The 20,028-nt window shown below is 44.3% G+C and overlaps 1 protein-coding gene across 3 annotated transcripts in view; it reads left to right on the forward strand.

Moving 5' to 3' along the window:
• Positions 1 to 20,028, forward strand: part of FGFRL1 (fibroblast growth factor receptor like 1) — a 165,536-nt gene that overhangs the window by 79,414 nt on the left and 66,094 nt on the right. For all 3 annotated transcript variants that reach the window (XM_083503446.1, XM_083503448.1, XM_083503447.1), the window contains exon 3: positions 1,041 to 1,313. In XM_083503446.1, the coding sequence (XP_083359572.1) occupies positions 1,041 to 1,313 (273 nt within the window). The remainder of the gene's footprint in view (positions 1 to 1,040; positions 1,314 to 20,028) is intronic.

Genomic DNA, 20,028 nt, shown 5'->3' on the forward strand with positions numbered 1-20,028 from the left:
CTGTCTGAAGTACTGGGTCCCGGACACCTGCGTATGAGAGTGCAGAATGTATGAATTACTGGAAGTCATCTCATTTTATTTTGTTTGGAAATATTATTGGGAACATGTTGCTGTTAAAATCGCAAATGCCAAGATAAACGCATTACAAAACTGAACTTCAAGTCCTTTCAAGGGTGGTAGAGAGAGTTTAGCTGAGCATTCCAAAACCTTTGGAATATAACATTGGATTTGTGCTCAGTTTTCCCTGTACTTGTTCCATGGTGTCCTAATATTTAGCATCACATAGCACAATGGACTCGCTTCATAACCATCTGGTTGAGTACTAGGTTCTTGCTTCTCTTCAATGAGAGAAAATTCATTTATTCAGAAAGCTAGTATGTTAGGCAAGAGGCTAGAATGTATCATTTTAACTGCCAACACTGTTACTAATTTTGGCTTTCAGGTTTGTCATTTGTAACTTTGTCTAGCTGTTTGCTGCGTGTTGTTAATTAAATTGCTTTATTATTACATTTGTATCCCACTTTCCTTCCAGGTTTTTTTTTTTTAAATAAGCATCTAGAAAATGTTTACAAATTGATTTTATCATCATTTTTTAATGATTACCACAAATTCAGCAGAGAAATGGGAGGGGGCACAGGGAGAAAAGAGTAGTGGGAGAGTAATTTTACAATTTATCAAGATGTGAGTACTGGCACCTCATGTTTCACCCCCCCCAAAAGACTATTGTTATACAATCCATATAAAGTGTTGTATTCTTTGATGGTGTCTCAAACTTTGATCATAGAATCATAGAGTTGGAAGAGACCACAAGGGCCATCGAGTCCAACCCCCTGCCAAGCAGGAAACACCATCAGAGCACTCCTGACATATGGTTGTCAAGCCTCTGCTTAAAGACCTCCAAAGAAGGAGACTCCACCACACTGCTTGGCAGCAAATTCCACTGTAGAACAGCTCTTACTGTCAGGAAGTTCTTCCTAATGTTTAATGATCAAGAAAGTTAAACATGTTACTTTTCTTTCTTTCTTTCTTCCCTTGCTTAGGCCCACCCAGAATTTCCGATAAAGTGATCCATCGGCAGTCTGTGAGATTAGGAAGAACCATCAAGCTCCCTTGTCCCGTGGAGGGTGACCCCCCACCCCTTACTATGTGGATGAAGGATGGAAGAACCATCCACAGTGGTTGGACACGATTCAGGGTCCTCCAACAAGGGTTGAAAATCAAAGAGGTGGAAAGCGAGGATGCCGGAACATACATCTGCAAAGCCACCAATGGTTTTGGTAGCATGAATGTGAACTACACCCTGATTGTCATTGGTGAGTACCAAGAGTGCTCTTCAGAGATGTGAGCCTTTGAGGGCTGCAAATCTGCTCTGTAAATAATCTACCAGCCTCTAGTTAAACTAGTCTGTCCCAATATTTACAAGCGTTTGCGGTGCTGCATGTCTCTGTGTTGCAGCCAGCAGCTTCAAGATAAGATTAGCCAGCCTTGTGCCAAAGGTTGCAAACAGACGGCAGTGATGCAATAATTAGCTGATCACAGCGAGTTCCACACAGGAAAGGTTGAGTGATAAGGGGAGGTCACACTAGCCTTTGTGGTTGCTGCTGGAACATAATTGTTCTCAAAACAACCCTTTCTTCAAACCCGTGTTTCACCTTGGGTAGCAAGGCAGTGTGCTACCATTATTGTCAAGAATAGCGGCAGGTGCCATAACTCATAGAGTCGTAGAATTGTAGAGTTCGAAAGGGACCGTGAGGGTCATCTCCTGCGATGAAGGAATCTTTTGCCCAATGTGGGGTTTGAACCCATGAGTCTCATGCTCTACCAACTGAGCTATATATATTATAAAGTTTTACTGGTGGCTTAAAAATACGGGGTGGGGAGAATCTATTCTGCCTGTGCATTTCACCATAATATTCTGAATGAAGAATATTCATTCAGCCACAAAGGAGAACACAGAGTGGCAGGGTTTGAATAGACTAGCTTTGCCCCCCAAATTAATTTGGGAGCAGATCCAGGTTAGGTTAGCTGGAATCGGATTGGGGTGGCGGGGGTGGGTAACTATTCACCGAACTGAATAAAGCCTTCTTTGTAGTCTTTTCTTTTTCTCCTCATCTTTGCAAAATAACTTTTCTCTTCATAACCTGCCTTTCTTCTGGAAAACAGATTTTTTTAGCTCTGTTTCCGAAATCATCTCCATGGGGAGGGCATAGGTTTGATCATCCAAATTCATAAAGGAGAGGGCTGATTCAAACTGATCAAAGCTTGCTTAATTTACTCCCTAACGGGCCATGCACAGTGATGGCAGTTTGTAGATTGTAGATCATCATATAAATGAAGATTTATAATATTCATCTGAAAATGGCACCTAATACTATGTAAGTGGAGACTGATGGGTTTAGGTATTGATATACTTGCTACAGGGTAATTTGCTTCTGTCTGAGCTAATACTTGCTAAAAATAGCATCTCTTCAGTGTTCTAGAACGTGTTTCTCGTTTGTACAATAGCTACCACTCACTTGGATAGTTTCTGTTTGAAAGTACTATTCCTCCTGGTGCCTCATATTTGTGGCTCACTAATGCTGTTTCTATTTAAACTCTGTTTATATTTTCTGTCAGGGGTTCCAAGCGAGCACAAGGGGTGACTGTCTGGCTCTTTCAAAAGTTTCACTTGACTCCACATTTAAAGTACATGTGGCAAAGGCTGGGTGTTAGGGAAAATGCTCTTTTTTGAAAGCTACTCATTTTGTGTGAAGTTCTGGGATATATTATTTTTTTATATATGGTGATGTGAGAGCCAGGACCAACCCCTATTTCAGAAACCCTAGGATTCTGTAGAATAGATGGGAAATAAATCCATTTCTTTTGGATCTCAGGATGCAGATCTGTTTCTATTACAGTGGTACCTCTGTTTAAGAACGATTCGGTTTACAAACTCCCCAAAACTGGAAATAGTGTCCTGGTTTGAGAACTTTACCTTGATCTAAGAACATAATCCGAACGGTGGAAGGGCACCGGCTGCAGGAGGCCTCATTAGGGAAAGCGCGCCTTGATTTAAGAACGGTTTTGGTTTAGGAATGGAGTTCCAGAATGGATTAAGTTTGTAAACCGAGTTACCACTGTACATCTCCTCTATTCTCAACAAAGCACCCATCCTCTCACATGAGGTGCAGAAGGAACTTGTGACAAGTTCTCTCATCCAACTTCCTCCAGGCTTTTTAAAACACCTGAATATTTCTAACGTTTCTAACTGAATTAGCCTTCTTACGAGACCTGGCAATGCTTATATTCCATTGTTCTGTTTTTACCTAGTTTCTGCTGCCATCTGATCTCAGGGCCTTACAATCCAAGGATCCTTTTCTTCTTTACCTCCGCAAAAAATAAAAAACACAAGCAAACCTGGAAACTAAACCAAAAACCAGTGTTAAGTAGAATGTACAGTTTCCTCCCATAGCTGAGCTTAAAAGGTTTTGTGGCTTACCACAAGGTTTTGGATGCTAATTACAGCAAAGAGACAGCTTTTAATCCAAATTCACATTCCAGTGATTAAGTACAAGAGTTGCTTATCTGTTAGAGCAGTGGTTCCGAATTAGCTATATACAGCCCCCCCCCCCCGTTTTTCAGAAGCCAAGCCATGGACCCCCTATTTTTGAAATTTTTTGATACCTTTGTTGTAGTTTTTGGTATGTGAATGGTGCCCCGGACCCCCTACATCAGTGGTGTCCAAGCTTTTTTCAAAGAGGGCCAGATTTGATGAAGTGAAGGGTCATGAGGGCCAATCAAAGGACCAACACAGGAAATAAACTGTTGCAGGGGCCGGAAAATGGACTTTAGACATGCCTGTCCTACATGGATTCCTTAGGGTCAATGGACCCCCAACTGGCAACCCCTGCTAGAGAGTCATCTGTAGTCCAGAAAAGCAGTGGTGCTGTATATTTTGTACAGCTTCTGCATAAAAATCTTGCACAAAGCTCTTCTCTTCAGCTGCCACTGAATGCTTATTTCTTATTCTTTTTTTTTTATTAATACCACTGGTCATTCAGCAACTAAATATAAGTATTAAAAGTAAGCTGAGGCCCTAATACGTAGCTCTTTAATCGCTTAAAAATGAAGAGCCCATGCAGGTACTATCTTACAAAAGTAGTTTCTGTTCAGAGAATGCAACCATTTTCAGGAGCCTGAAGGAATTTTGCCTCTTTCTGCAATAATATCTTAAGTGATGCTTGGGTTGCTGTTTTTTAGTTATTGTCTGCAGATTGCAAAAGTGCCTTCACTCAAGACACACATTGCCTTACCCTAAGTCATCCACAGGGCATGTGCCGTTCTTAAGAGCCACAGTTTGTGAATTCATGTGTAGGTGTATTTCATTTGCAGAGTGCAGTTGAGGATATCATCCACAAAAGCACCTAACTGTTTAAATACTCTGATGGGGAATGTTGTTTATTAGAGCTCCTATTTTACCAAAAGTGTAGCTCTTGAAGGCAATAGTACAATATCCACTGTACCTTCAAAATAGCCTTTTCTTGCTAAACTGGTTATTGCTTGATTGTATTTTACAAGTTCTATGAAGTACAATCTTTGATACTTTGGCATATATATTAATATTTGTAATAAAAATCTATTTTTTAAAAAATAAGATTCAGCATATATACCCACAGAGAGATACTTTGGTCGCCATTTTTTTGTTTATTCAGTATGTTTCTTGACATAGTTAGAGCCCAAAATGTCTTCTGTGTGCATAAAAGATGGTCTGCATGACAGGTCTCTGGTGATCTCATTAATTGGTATCTCAAAACATCATTTTTAGCATTAAAAAGTTGTGGAAGCACATGAAATGAGAAATGTAGGTGGCATCTGACATCTCTGTTTACACTGCTGGCTTCTAAGCAAACATTTATCTGCATGGATTTGCTTCAGTTTTGGCCCAATGAAACAAAAATGAAAAATGAAACTCTCTGATACTGTTCAATGAATATACCTTTTAGCAGAGTGAAACAGCTGGCTTTAAGTGCCATGAAAGAGCAATGTTTTGATGGCTATTTATTTTATTGTTCTTGTATTTTAATTGCCAGGGGTGGTGGGGAGGTGTGTATAGGATTTTCTGCTGCAGGTTCCACGATAACTTGGCTGGCTTTAGGTACATTTTGGGGTGGGGTGGTGGGAGCATATGCTGCTTTTATCTTAGTCAGGAAAAATTCTTGGGTTGGCCTTGGATCAGCATAATCTCTGTTTGAGAGGGAAGCAACATATATCCATTATAAAGAATTTCTGACTCTTCTTTTGGTAGCAGCTCATCTTGTGGTCACCCAGCATTGGATGAAGCTAAGTCTACACTTTCTAAGAGGACTGGCATCAACAGTTATTGCAGGTGGCACTGAAGAAACAGTTAACAAAACATACATGGATAAACGAAGGGTAGATGGACAGCTTTTGTGACATATGGGCCAGCTTTGTTCAATATTCTAGGGTTGCAGAGCATGATGTATATACCTGGTCACATGGATCTTTGTAGAAGATGACGAAGTCTTTTACTTTTGAGAAGCCATGGGAATACATAATTCTACTTACTGGGGTTGCTTTCTTTGAATGTTTTGGCAGCAGTTCTGTGTTGAAATTCCTCCTGGTGGTTGTAAATAGTTCACTTTGTGTGCATGAAAAAGAATAAAACTACAGTTTTAACAAAAATCGCAGAGCTGCTACTTCGTTTCTAATGCATTGGCCACATTCAGACTATTATATTGCAGCTTAATAAAGCAAGGTTTGAACAAGCCTCATGCTCCTTCATTCTTCCCAACACTCAAGCCAGAATATTATCATTTCCTGTTATGTCTGAATGAACTGAGAATCTTTGGTTAACAGCTTCTGAACAAGCCAGGATATTAAGCCAACTTTAAATCATGGCTTTATATCCTAGCTTGTTTGGAAGACATCAACTCTAGTTTCCTAGTTCAGACATAATAGGTAACTGTAGTTCGAGTTACCAAGACACTTGTTTCAGATGGCAATCTACATACGCCCTCAAAAGATGTGTCTGTTTTGGCTTTCTTCTAGGAAATGAACATGGTGGCATTGCAAAGGAATCGGAGCAAGCTATAGTGGTTTAGTTAGGCCAAACCTCCCATAGCAGCGGGACGCGGGTGGCGCTGTGGGTTAAACCACGGAGCCTAGGACTTGCCGATCAGAAGGTCGGCGGTTCAAATCCCCGTGATGGGGTGAGCTCCCGTTGCTTGGTCCCTGCTCCTGCCTACCTAGCAGTTCAAAAGCATGTCAAAGAGCAAGTTGATAAATAGGTACCGCTCCAGCGGGAAGGTAAATGGTGTTTCCGTGCGCTGCTCTGGTTCGCCAGAAGCGGCTTAGTCATGCTGGCCACATGACGCCGGCTCCCTCGGCCAATAAAGCGAGATGAGCGCCACAACCCCAGAGTTGGTCACGACTGGACCTAATGGTCAGGGTCCCTTTACCTTTACCTTTTACCCATAGCAGCAGCCATGAACCATCTTGTTGTCTTGATTAGTCCCTGTGACTTTTGCCATGTCTGTGGCAAGCTGATGGCTCTGTCGAACTATTAATTAACTTTGGGGAACGAAACAAAAAGGGCTTCCTCTAGCAAGCATCTTCCACTCATAATTTAGAAAGGTACCCCTGCCCGTACGGGCCAGTCTTGACAGACTCTAGGGTTGTGCGCTCATCTCACTCTAGAGGCCGGGAGCCAGCGCTGTCCGCAGACACTTCCGGGTCACGTGGCCAGTGTGACGAAGCTGCTCCGGCAAACTGGCACCAGAGCAGCACACGGAACGCCGTTTACCTTCCCGCTATAAAGCGGTACCTATTTATCTACTTGCACCCAGGAGTGATTTCAAACTGCTAGGTTGACAGGCGCTGGGACCGAGCAACGGGAGCGCACCCCACTGCGGGGATTCGAACCGCTGACCATGCGATCGGCAAGTCCTAGGCGCTGAGGTTTTACCCACAGCGCCACCCGCGTCCCACTCATAATTTAATCAACTCTAAATTTCCGTATTCTGGGAAATGTCAACACCCTTTCCCACGAGGGACTCTTCCGTCACCTGGCCATGAGTTCTGGTTGTTCAGAGTTCCTTTCATGACCTCCCTGCACCTCTGTGGAAGGAAAATGGTCCTTTGTCATTTTATGTCACTTTCTCATCCAGTTCTGTCAATGAGTTCACTTGTTGAGTAGTTAGACCTCATGCCCATCAGAACTCTCTTTCCTGTAACTAAACACTTCTCAGTCACCCCTTTGTTCAGTCCTCCATACTCCCCTTCCCAAGCTCAGTCGCAGCTCTGCAGATTCTGCTTCAGTCCAGCTAGAACCTTCACCTAGGCCTCTTCTCCCCATCACCCCGACTCCCAGCTGTGTTTGTTGTTTACTTCAGATTAGTCAAGACCCTTGCAGGAAGCGTTCCCAAAGAAAAACCTTTTTTCTATTTTTGGAAATGTGAAGTGGATTCCCCCCTTTAAAAAAAATGGTGAGGGCACATAAAAGTATTCTCCATCTGTCTGCAAAGGGCCCACCACCTGTTCCTTTAGTTGCTGTCAGAAACGTCTGACTCAGACACAGTTGTACACCCGTAGTTCATGGTAAAGCTCAGGAGACTGATTCTGTTCAATTATACCTTTCTCAGGACGGGTACTTAACAGTGTTTTTCTCCATCTTCCTACCTCTGCCTTTCTCATGTCATTCCAAACCCTGGTGTGTTTAGGCTTGCGCTGCAAGTACGTCTCATTCCTAGCACCTGCCAACTAGTACATCCACTACAGATAAGATAGTATTAGTATTAGTAACTGCCTCCCCACAGCACTAAGATCCCTTCTGTCTTCCCTACATGCTCTGTGTAATAATAATAATAATAATAATAATAATAATAATAATAATAATAACAATTTATTATTTGTACCCCGCCCATCTGGCTGGGTTTCCCCAGCCACTCTGGGCGGCTTCCAACAAAGACAAAGAATACACTAAAATGTCACACATTAAAAACTTCCCTGAACAGGGCTGCCTATGTAACTGACAATGACACTTGGCTTTGGGAAATCAGGCTGGCAATGCTCACATTGGCTACTGCCCTTCGTCACTCACTGATACCCCCCAATATTAGTAACTAGATTCAGGATTAGCCCAAGGTAGTATGGTGGTTTTCCCAGTAGTGATGTATGGAAGTGAGAGCTGGACCATAAAGAAGGCTGATTGCCAAAGAATTGATGCTTTTGAATTATGGTGCTGGCGGAGACTCTTGAGAGTCCCATGGACTGCAAGAAGATCAAACCTATCCATTCTGAAGGAAATCTGCCTCCCCACAGCACCAAGATCCCTGCTGTCGGTCCCCACAGCACCAAGATCCTTGCTGTCATTCCCAGCTCCTGCCAAACTAGCAGTTTGAAAGCACACCAAAAAAATTCAAGTAGATAAATAGGTACCGCTCCAGCGGGAAGGTAAACAGTGTTTCTGTGCGCTGCTCTGGTTTCGCTGTTCCCTTGCGCCAGAAGCGGCTTAGTCATGCTGGCTACATTACACGGGAAAACTTTCTGTGGACAAACGCCAGCTCCCTCGGCCTGTAAAGCGAAATGAGTGCCGCAACCCCAGAGTCGTCTGCAACTGGACTTAACTTTCAGGGGTCCTTTACCTTTACCTTTAGTATGGTGCCTGAGTTGGAATGTCCACATGATGGCTTTCCACCCATTAATAAAGATGGTGCATGATACACTGGGATATTACAGCCAGCCCCTTTGTTTTTTATTCCGTCCGTTGGTGAAATGGGGTATAATGGAAAACCATTGAAAAAACCTGCAAACACCCTGCCCTGCCCCCATTCTGCCCTTTTTAGTGACGTTTCAGTGACATCCTTATGACGTTTCCGGGCCACTTCTGGGTTCAACGTGATGCACGTATAGATGGTCACACACGTATTGAACACACATAAACAGGACACTGCCTGTAATGGGAGCTGCCCTAGTGTATAGTGGTTTTCTTGTGTAGCGCCCATTAATTTAAATGGGACTTGTGTCAGAGGGTGTCCTTTTGGATAATGCGCAGTGGGATCCAACCTGTCTTCTCCCATTCTTGTCATCCTTCATGGCATCCAGCATCTGTTACCTGTTATAGCCTGCACACCTTGTAGAGATGTACCGTATTTTTTGCTCTATAAGACTCACTTTTCCCCTCCTAAAAAGTAAGGGGAAATGTGTGTGCGTCTTATGGAGCGAATGCAGGCTGCACAGCTATCCCAGAAGCCAGAACATCAAGAGGGACTGCTGCTTTCACTGCGCAGCGATCCTTCTTGCTGTTCTGGCTTCTGAGATTCAGAATATTTTTTTTCTTGTTTTCCTCCTCCAAAAACTAGGTGCGTCTTGTGGTCTGGTGTGTCTTATAGAGCGAAAAATACGGTATTTAAAAGAGAATGGGTGGAACTGGTAGGAGCAGGATTTGATTCCTTTTGTGTAAGCGGGGATCAAACGTGGCCAGTGGTGATGTCAGCTTTCACTGCCTGCCCCAATGTTAAATTAATCGTTATGTTCTTCTTTCCCCTTCTTTTCTTTAACGAGATTCCCCCCCCCAAAAAAAAAGTTTTCTTGGTTTCATTTGATTTTCTACCATGTTCAACTGTTGGGTTTATCAACATGCCATGAACTGGCCAACAAAAGACCCTCAGTTTAGAAGCAGACCTCTCCTCCTTTCGCCTCCTCACCCCATGAAGTTGTAACATAGGAGTTAAGTTCAGAAGGTGACAACACCTGTTTGCAATTTAAAGGAAATGAAAAGATACTTTTTCCATGGCTATAAGCATGAAATTCATACACATACGTATGCATATACAGTTTCACCAGCGTACTCCGTCTTGTGGTACACAAATGCAAACCAGAATTACTGCCAGTGTCAATTAAAACCCTTGAAGACATCTGGATATGTTTAACCCACAATTCCTTGCAGATGATTTGGAGTGTGTGTGGCGGCGGCTGTTACATCTATGCAACTATCAGGCCTGCATATTTTAATAATTACATTTATTATTAATAGTATTATTTTGAAGGAATGCAATGCAACATGTCAACTGGTCTGACATTTGACCTGGACCATAAATGGCTTCCTTTTCATTAGGTGAGAGGAACTGAATCAACTGCAGGGGGGGCGGGGTTTGGAAACCTGTGGCCCCTCCCACCAGCACTAGCCAGCCATGGCCAATGGTCACTTGTAGTGAAGCTACAGGCTCCCCATTCTCTTCTAGGCACACTCTTTTCTGTTGTGTGCATTTCTTTTATGCGGCGCAAAAGTCATGGTCCTTTAACAATATGTGCTTTCAGTTGCAGAAGATTTCTGGGCCCTCTCAGTTTACCACCATCAAAGCTTTAAAGCCCTAAACGGCCTTGGTCCAGTATACCTGAAGGAGCGTCTCCACCTCCATCGTTCTGCCCGGACACTGAGGTCCAGCGCCGAGGGCCTTCTGGCGGTTCCCTCGCTGCGAGAAGCCAGGTTACAGGGAACCAGGCAGAGGGCCTTCTCGATAGTGGCACCCGCCCTGTGGAACGCCCTTCCACCAGATGTCAAAGAGAAAAATAACTACCAAACTTTTAGAAGACATCTAAAGGCAGCCCTGTTTAGGGAAGCTTTTAATGTTTAATAGGTTATTGTATTTTAGTGGTTTTTTTGGAAGCCACCCAGAGAGGCAAGGGAGACCCAGCCAGATGGGCGGGGTATAAATAATAAATTATTATTATTATTATTTATCAAAGACAGCAAGTGACAGTTTTTAATGATACAGAAACACCAGTGCGCATGATGCTTTATGGACATTAACAAACTTCCTACCCTTAGGAACATACCATTTCGGGTGGGGTAGGGTGGAAAGGAAGACAAGGTTGAAAGAGATTACCTTTTTAACCTGCCAGCAACAGATTTTTTGATGTGTTCACCCCAAATGTGCTGCATTCATTAGCATCTGCCCAGCTCCAGAGACGCTGTGACTGCAGCTTTCTGTTTGTTGTCAGATTCACTGCTTGTAAGGAATCCTACAACTGTGGTTTTGTTGCACAACAAGGAGGTTGAGATGTCAAGATGTTAAAAGCATGGCGGCATCATCTGCCAAACTGCCTCTGCCCATAAGGTGTCAGCTTCAGTTGTTTCAGTTCCTCAGAGTAGCAGCTGCCCCCAACCCTCTAACCAAGCAAAATAAATAAATAAGACTTGTAAGAGAAGTAAGCAGATGTGCACTAAGAAGTGGCCCACCTTTTTACATCTTCCAAGATAAGCCTGGGGTGTTTAAGAGGGTACATTTTTAAGTCAGAAGGCTGGAAGAAGAGAAATCAATCCTGTTAGAAAATTACATTGGACAACTTTTTCTTTTGTGAGAAAGCCTCCATCTTTCTCCTAGTTTCACTGCTGTGATTTCGTGTTCCTGTACAATAAGAAGAACAGTGAAAACAATGCAATTGTTTTGAACACTTAAGTAAATGGCTGGCAGTTCTTTCATAAAACCAAATCCAGTAAGATAAGCCTGTGCTTTTCCATCCCAGAAGACCCACAACTAGAGTCTCTTCCCTGCTTTCTTTTAGCTTTTTCTCAAATACATGTTCCCTCTTTGTGGAAAATTAGAAGCTCAAAGCAAGTTGTGCCAGGGGAAAAGATGGAAAATTCTCATAGCTTTAAGGATTTAAATTAGCCCAGTGTTGAAATAAGGAGGGGGGTGCTTTGGAAACATTCATACATTTCTACACCATTTGCAAAGGGTGCAGTGCTATTCCCAATGTCATAATGGATGGAGGCATGTGCTTCTACCTGATGCAGTCATTCATTGTGTACAGAAGAGGTAGAGAAGTGGATCCAGCCAGTGTGATGAAGCGGGGGGGGGGAGGCCCTAGAGAGTCCTCTTGCACCCTCTTTGTTGCCCAAATGCAACACAGCAGCCTTGTACAGCTGCCAGTGTGTCTGGTTGTTGCTGCCACCACCCTCCTACTTATTCCTGCAGCCTCAGATGGGGAAAGAATCTGGGATGTACTACTACTACTACTACTACTAAAATTTTATTTATACCCCACCCTCCTCAGCCAAGACCGGGCTCAGGGCGGCTAACAACCAATAATAAAAACAAGTTGATTAAAATACAATTTAAAAGATTAAAATACAACATTAAAACATTAGGATGCAGCCTCTTCACAGGAGGAGAAAGGAAAAAGAAAGAGGGGAAGGGAATCAAACTGATTCTAAGCCAAAGGCCAGGTGGAACAACTCTGTCTTACAGGCCCTGCGGAAAGAAATCAGATCCCTCAGGGCCCTGGTTTCATGAGAAAGAGTGTTCCACCAGGCCAGAGCCAGTGTTGAGAAGGCCCTGGCTTTGGTTGAGGCTAATCTAACTTCCTTAGGGCCCGGGACCTCTAGGGTGTTGCTATTTGTGGACCTTAAGGTCCTTCGTGGGGCATACCAGGAGAGGCGATCCCATAGGTACAAGGGTCTAAAGCAATTCCTTTTTGAAAGGTTCTGAGCCAATGCACCAGCACTCCTCACTTCAACCTACAGCTTTTTGGTTCATTCAGAGTGTAACAGCAGCCTGCTCTCTGAGTCTCTCCCAGACCTCAGAAGAATGCGCTGGCGACTTGCAATGCCAACCCTAAACTCCCAGGAGCCCGAATGCCAAGCATCTGGGCACACGGGGATTCTGAAACCCTGAGATTGGCAACCGCACACTCCTCAGCAGTCATATTAAGGAACTTCATTAGGAATAAAAGTAGGGGGAAAGCAAGCAGAAGGTCCAAACATAATACAAAATAAAACTGAGCATTGTGGCTCTAAACCTAGTTTACGCACTGCACTCGTTCTTCAAGCTCGAGCGCAAAGAATCAGGAAGGCTAGTGAGCATCGTGGAAGATCCAGCTTGGAATCCTGGTGCTAGAAAGGGAACTGGATCCCCCTCAGGTTGGGAGGGGAACAAGCTGCAAGGAACGTCTCAGCTTTTTTAAAGCCTATCTCATAGGAGGGGGGACCCTAATCCTGACATACCGTGGTAGGAGATATGTGCCTACTAGACTTTGGGAAACAATGGGCACCTCAGGACCTTTCTTCACAAGCAGTGAGTCAGATCCTTATCTCCCCCACCCCACTGGGCCAAGACATATATATATTATGAATTATGGTGCTGGAGGAGATTCTTGAGAGTCCCATGGACTGCAAGAAGATCAAACGTATCCATTCTTAGGGAAATCAGCCCTGAGTGCTCACTGGAAGGACAGATCCTGAAGCTGAGACTCCAACACTTTGGCCACCTTGTGAGAAGAGAAGACTCCCTGGAAAAGACCCTGATGTTGGGAAATATTGAGGGCACAAGGAGAAGGGGACGACAGAGGACGAGATGGTTGGACAGTGTTCTTGAAGCTACCAGCATGAGTTTGACTAAACTGCGGGAGGCAGTGGAAGACAGAAGTGCCTGGCGTGCTCTGGTCCATGGGGTCACGAAGAGTCGGACACTACTAAACGACTAAACAACAACAAATATATATATTTTAACATATCATTTTCAAAAGTAATTAAACATACTTTTACATCTTTTTCAAATTTTTGACTTCCACCAATCCTGTCTGAAAATTTTTCAGTCTAATCTCTCAGTATGCATTTCTTATCTTCCCTATTACATTTCAAACTCATAACCAATATCTCTATCTTTTTTACTTTGTAACACTTCCTGTATTTCTCCTTACAAAACTAATTGTAGTCCTACTAGCGTAATTTGTTGATTACAGTTGCTCTTAAAATAATTCATATACTTCTTCCAATCTTCTGTAAATCTCTGGTCCCGCAGGTTTCGAATCCTTCCTGTCATTTTGTCCAATTCTGCATAGTCCATTAATTTCATCTGCCATTCTTCTTTCGTCTGAATTTCTTCTTGTTTCCATTTCTGGGCTAACAATACTCTTGCCGCAGTTGTTGCATATAAAAACAATTTAACATCTTGCCTATTAATGTCCTGACCTATAATACCAAGTAAAAATGCTTCTGTTTTTTAAAAAAAATGTATATTTCAACATCTGGGCCAAGTCTGACAGGAGGCTGGGGCTGCCGATCTACCAGTCACTGATATCACAATGATATCAGGTGCTCACACAATTGGCTGGGAAGGGATAGACAATTCTCTTGACAGGGAAGGGGCCTGAACTGCATCTTGCTCTCTCCAGAGAGACCCTAGGAATCTTTCCAAGACAAGTAAGAGCGCCGCACCAATTCCTAGTACCGTTCACTGTGCTGGGCTTGTCCTGCAGTAGTGTCTCCTGCCGGCTGCAAGCCCATTCTTGCCTTTTCTCTTTAGCCAGTACTTTGACAGGGAAAGTGACTCTGGAAGAAACCTGGGCTCTAGTTCTCGATAAAGTAGGACTGAATGAAGGAGGTGTGATCAATCACTTTCTTTTTCAGATGGTTGGAGCAACCCTTTGCCAACCTGGTGCCTTCTAGGTGTTCTGGAGATTAACTTTCATCATCCTGAGTCAGCACAGCTTTGCCGGGTGAGGCTGATGGGCGTTGTGGTCCAAAACATCTAGATGGCACCAGGTTGCTGATGGCTCAGCTGGGCAATACATGTTTGCCATTAAAAGGAAGTGGATGGCAAACCAACCAGCCAATCAAGTCACTAAACAAGTCACTAAAGCCAAACAAGTCACTAAAAAAATTGATTGATGTGAGCTGCATACATTATGCCATGTGCAAATTGTATGTGTATGGACAAAAGGTTGCATAATTTTTTTCTGCTTTTGTTGTATTGTGAGGTGGGACAAAGAGCTATACAGGTTATAGGAGCACTACATGAGAAAAGATTTTATCATACTTTTAATTATATCATGTACTGTCTTTCAGTTACACCATGTAGAATTGTTTTACAGGGTCTCATAGTAAAGGTAAAGGGACCCCTGACCATTAGGTCCAGTCATGACCGAGTCTGGGGTTGCGGTGCTCATCTCGCTTTATTGGCCGTACAGCTTCCGGGTCATGTGGCCAGCATGACTAAGCGGCTTCTGGCGAACCAGAGCAGCGCACAGAAACGCCGTTTATCTTCCCGCTGGAACCTATTTATCTACTTGCACTTTGACGTGCTTTTGAACTGCTAGGTTGGCAGGAGCTGGGACCGAGCAACAGGAGCTCACCCTGTCGCAGGGATTTGAACCGCCGATCGGCAAGTCCTAGGCTCTGTGGTTTAACCCACAGCGCCACCCACGTCCCACCACAGGGTCTCATAGAGTGACGGATTATTTACCAGCTCTCTGCATACAACCGACTTCTCAATGTCAGATGTTCCTCTAATTGCAACCATGTCTGGGTTTTGGAAAAAAATCTAAAGCAAAGATCAGGAACACCAAACTCCCATTTCCCCACCACCAGGAAAGCAGCCCACAGGGAGGTGAAGTTTAACCCTCCCCTCCTCAAGCATTTTCCCAATGGTAGTTGATAGTTGAGCAGGGATGACTTCCAGCTGTATTGGGGTTGCCTCTGGGGATGGAAGGGTTAAACCTCCACACCCTGTCCATTTCAGCCCAAGTAAAAGTTACCCCCTCTCACTAGAATTTCGGTTTACAAAACCCATGGCTGCTGTCCAGACAATTGGATTAACACTTACTTTGGCCCCTTGGAGCCTGGCTCGCTTGACAAGGCTTGCTGTTTTCCAAACCTGGTGAGTAAAAGGAAGTCTAAAATCCCCACTAAAATACCACTGAAATATATGGCAAAATAGGCACCGTATTTTTCGCTCTATAAGACACACCAGACCACAAGACACACCTAGTTTTTGGAGGAGGAAAACAAGAAAAAAAATATTCTGAATCTCAGAAGCCCGAACAGCAAGAGGGATCGTTGCACAGTGAAAGCAGCAATCCCTCTTGCTGTTCTGGCTTCTGGGATAGCTGCGCAGCCTGCATTCGCTCCATAAGATGCACACACATTTCCCCTTACTTTTTAGGAGGGAAAAAGTGAGTCTTATAGAGCAAAAAATTCGGTATTTTCAGTACTTCTCAGTACTGATCAGATAGTTGTCCTTCAGAGGAAAATATGCTAGGTACAGCTTAGGGTAGAAGAAGTAAAAGTGTGAAAAGGTTTTCAAAAGGGAAAAACCTCACTCCACTTGTGTAATTTTTCCCATGTGCAAGACAAATTGTAAAAAGGGGTGTGTGTGTGTGTGTGTGTGTGTGTGTGTGTGTGTGTGTGTACACACACACACACACACACACACACACTTTATGGAATAGCAGTTTGGCTTCTTGGTGAATGCTTTAAATATCCTTCCTGACGGTCCTATAACACCTTGAGGCACTTGTCCTTTGGGAGTGGAGATGAATTAGAACCCATAAAAATTTCCATGTCTGGTCAGGAGGGTTACCTTGGGTAATTTTGTTTCCGAAATGGGGCATAGGCAGTCCATTCTGGAAGCTCAACAGTAGTTGAATTGAGGCAAACGCAAGCAGTAGTTCATGTATGAAAAGAACCTTTGTGGAGAATCATTTAAGGAATAAGTCCAGAGAGCAGTGATCTTAATTTGCAGCTCCTTGTGCATTTAAAATGGGCTCGCATAAGTTAGAGAGCTGTTAACGAAAATGAATCTATTTTATATATTTGTCTCCCATTAGGAAGGAAAAGCTCTCTCTCAAGTGTGTGTGTGTGTGTGTGTGTGTGCAGGGGGGGCGGCATATGTGTGTGTGATTTCTCCCCACCTCCCCCCAGTGTTTTACTCCAAAGCAGTTCATTCTGTTCTTGCGAACAGAACTTGGCTAGGAGAAAAGCACCTGGTGAGACTAACTGCGACTCCAGGATTGGAGGGAGGTTTCACTTCATTCACTCACATGCCCTTTGGCCCTTAAAATAACTCCCATCCTGAGAAGTGAATGGGGACACCCAAGTTTAACAGTGTGGACCTATTGCCATCATATCTGGAGGTAACAGCCATGTCAGTGCCTGGCGTGCTCTGGTCCATGGGGTCATGAAGAGTTGGACACGACTAAACGACTAAACAACAACAACAGCAGCCATGTCTTGACCCACATGTTTTGCCTTCTCATATGCCCATGGAGAAACATTCTTGTGAAATGTGGACCACTTATAAACACCAGCTCCAGCTCCTCAAAAGATTCCATCAATGGTGTCTCCTAAATTTTTTACACATCACTTGGGAAGACAGGCGAACTAATGCCAGTGTACTGGAAGAAGCAAAAATCACCAGTGTCGAAGCGATGATTCTTCAACATCAACTTCATTGGACTGGTCATGTTGTGAGGATGCCTGATTATCATCTTCCAAAGCCACTACTCTACTCTGAAGTGGAAAACGTAATGCTAGTGGTCAACAAAAGAGGTTTAAAGACTGTCTCAAGGCAAATAAAAAAAAAAGTAGTATAAACACCGACAACTGGGAAACACTGGCCTGCGAAGCACTCCAGTTGGAGAACAGCCTTTACCAAAGGTGTCATGGGCTTTGAAAGACACTCAAACTCAGGACGAAAGGGAGAAACGTGCTAAGAGGAAGGCACACTTAGCAAACCCTCACCACGATCAACTCCCTCCCAGAAACCTATGTCCCCACTGTGGAAGTGCGTGTGGATTCAAAATTGGCCTTCACCGTCACTTACAGACTCACTGTTAAAACTGTGTTTATGGAAGACCATCTTACTCATCTACTCTTTGATCACCAAAGAAGGAGGGGGAGGAGGATATAGGGCCTTTTTAATATATGTTTTGACAGCCAGCACCACAACATCTAGTTTGTTCTTGCTCAGAACTGCTTCACACACCTGCTTTTACACCGTAAGTTGGTTTGACTGGTAGTGGCTGTACTGGAGCCTCCAAAGAGTGGGGGAGAGTGGTCAGAGTGCAGTACAGTCGTTGCAACACTGCACACCCGGCTTTCTGATGCTGCGCATTGTTGCTGCCTACTGGGAGAGTAAGGGGCAAGCCCTTGGGACCTCTGCTCTCCAGGTGTGGTGGTAGGAGCCAATATGACCCTGCGCTGAGCTCCCCACTCTTCTCCTCCCAGTTGGTAAGCGGCAGTGATGCTCACCATTGGGAAACCAGGTATGCAGTGTTGCCCTACCTGTGCCGCCTCTCCATCCTTTTGCTACCTGAGATCCTGTAACTGGGTTGAAACTTGGAGTATGCAGAACATCTGCTCTGCTACGGAACCACGTGATTTCCCTAAGAATGGCTGCCTTTCTCATCGTGTCGCATGCAGTGAATATGTCCCTTGGGGATAAGAGCAAGTGTCTCTCAAGGTGACCTGATGGTACTGAAAATGAAAATTGGAAAAACAATATGTACAGCCCATTCTGGTTAAGGACACACATCTTGCTGTAGTTGCTGGCATAAAAAGAAACCACCAGCCACTCGGAACCTCTCTTGTGCAGAGGAGGCAGAATAATCGGGTGGCCATAAATCTTAGTATGCTACAGAATATAGAACCGCTGAGTTGAGAGCAGGCACAGGGCTTTCGTTAGCACTGTGGTCTAAAACCACTGAGCCTCTTGGGCCACAGCGGAATGAGCTCTCGTTGCTCTGTCCCAGCTCCTACCAACCTAGCACTTCAAAAGCATACCAGTGCAAATAGATAAATAGGTACCACTGGGGTGAGAAGGTAAACAGCGTTTCCATGCACTCTGGTTTCAGTCACGGTGTTCTGTTGCTCCAGAAGCGGTTTAGTCATGCTGACCACATGACCCGGAAAGCTGTCTGTGGACAAACGCTGGCTCCCTCAGCCTGAAAGCGAGATGAGTGCCGCAACCCCATAGTCGCCTTTAACTGGACTTAGCCATCCAGGGGTCCTTTACCTTACCTTTACCTTTTATAGGGTTAGATATGAGCAAAGCTACAGCAGGCATTTGACCTGCTCGTGTAGTGTTGGATTAAGCCCTGTTACCTCTTCAGCCTCCGATACCTCCTCCTCCCAGTCTGCCCCCTTTTCTCCCTCTGACTACTCAACATTGTCCCACCACCAATCCCCTGGCACTGAGCCTTCTTCTCTTGGGGGTTCCTCAGTTGGTTCCTCTCCTGCAGGGAACCTGCCCCCTCAGGTTCCCAGAGCCTTTAGCAGTCCTAGCAGGCAGAACAGGAAGCGGGTGGTAAAATGAAGCACGGCAGCAGTCTACCTGGGCAGGTGTGCGGCGGCCGTTATCTTTTTACAGTACCATTCTGCTTTCCCCTTTGTCCACCTGGCTGTTGATGTCTTGGGTGCATTGCTGCTCTACTTTAAAACATAGTTAAAATGCTAAGCATCTGGATAGGCTTGTCTAAACAGGAATGTTTTTATCAGGCTCCGAAAGGAATACAATGAAGGTGCCTGCTTGATCTCAATAGACAGGGAGTTCCATGCTTAAATTTTATCGCAGTTTGGCTCAGTCCACAATGTCGCGCCTGGGTCACGCCTCTGCGATGTCTAACTTTAGCCACAGTATGCTGAGAGAAAGTAGGATTAAACAGAGGAGAGAGGCTGACAGTTTTTGGCTTTGCTTTTAGCCGGAAGCTAAAATCGCTTGTAGCTTTCCAGCACCACAGAGTGAGACACTGAATGGTTAGTATTTTCGGAACATCTTTTTTTCTTACAATAGCCAGCCAACTGCAAGATTTAATGTGAGTCTGGCAGATTGATTTACAAAGCACTCTTACAGATTCATTCTGCTCCAACATACCAGAATGTGACAATTAAGCCAACATCTGGAATTCATTGGTGGAACAGATCCTAAGTAAACATTATAGCACTGTTGATTTCCTCGGTGCTGGATTTCCTCTTGCTACCACAGCTTAACTAGTGTTGTCCTGTCAGATAGGACTAATGATAAAAGCAGAGCAAATGCAAGAGCTGTAATCCAGGCCTGTTTGCACCATCTCCCTTTAACAATCTGTATCATAGGGACACAGGTGGCGCTGTGGGTTAAACCACAGAGCCTAAGACTTGCCGATTAGAAGGTCGGCGGTTCGAATCCCCGCGACAGGGTGAGCTCCCGTTGCTCGGTCCCTGCTCCTGCCAACCTAGCAGTTCGAAAGCACATCAAAGTGCAAGTAGAT

This window comes from Podarcis liolepis (assembly GCF_965112155.1).
Source record: "Podarcis liolepis genome assembly, chromosome: 5".
NCBI lineage: Eukaryota > Metazoa > Chordata > Lepidosauria > Squamata > Lacertidae > Podarcis > Podarcis liolepis.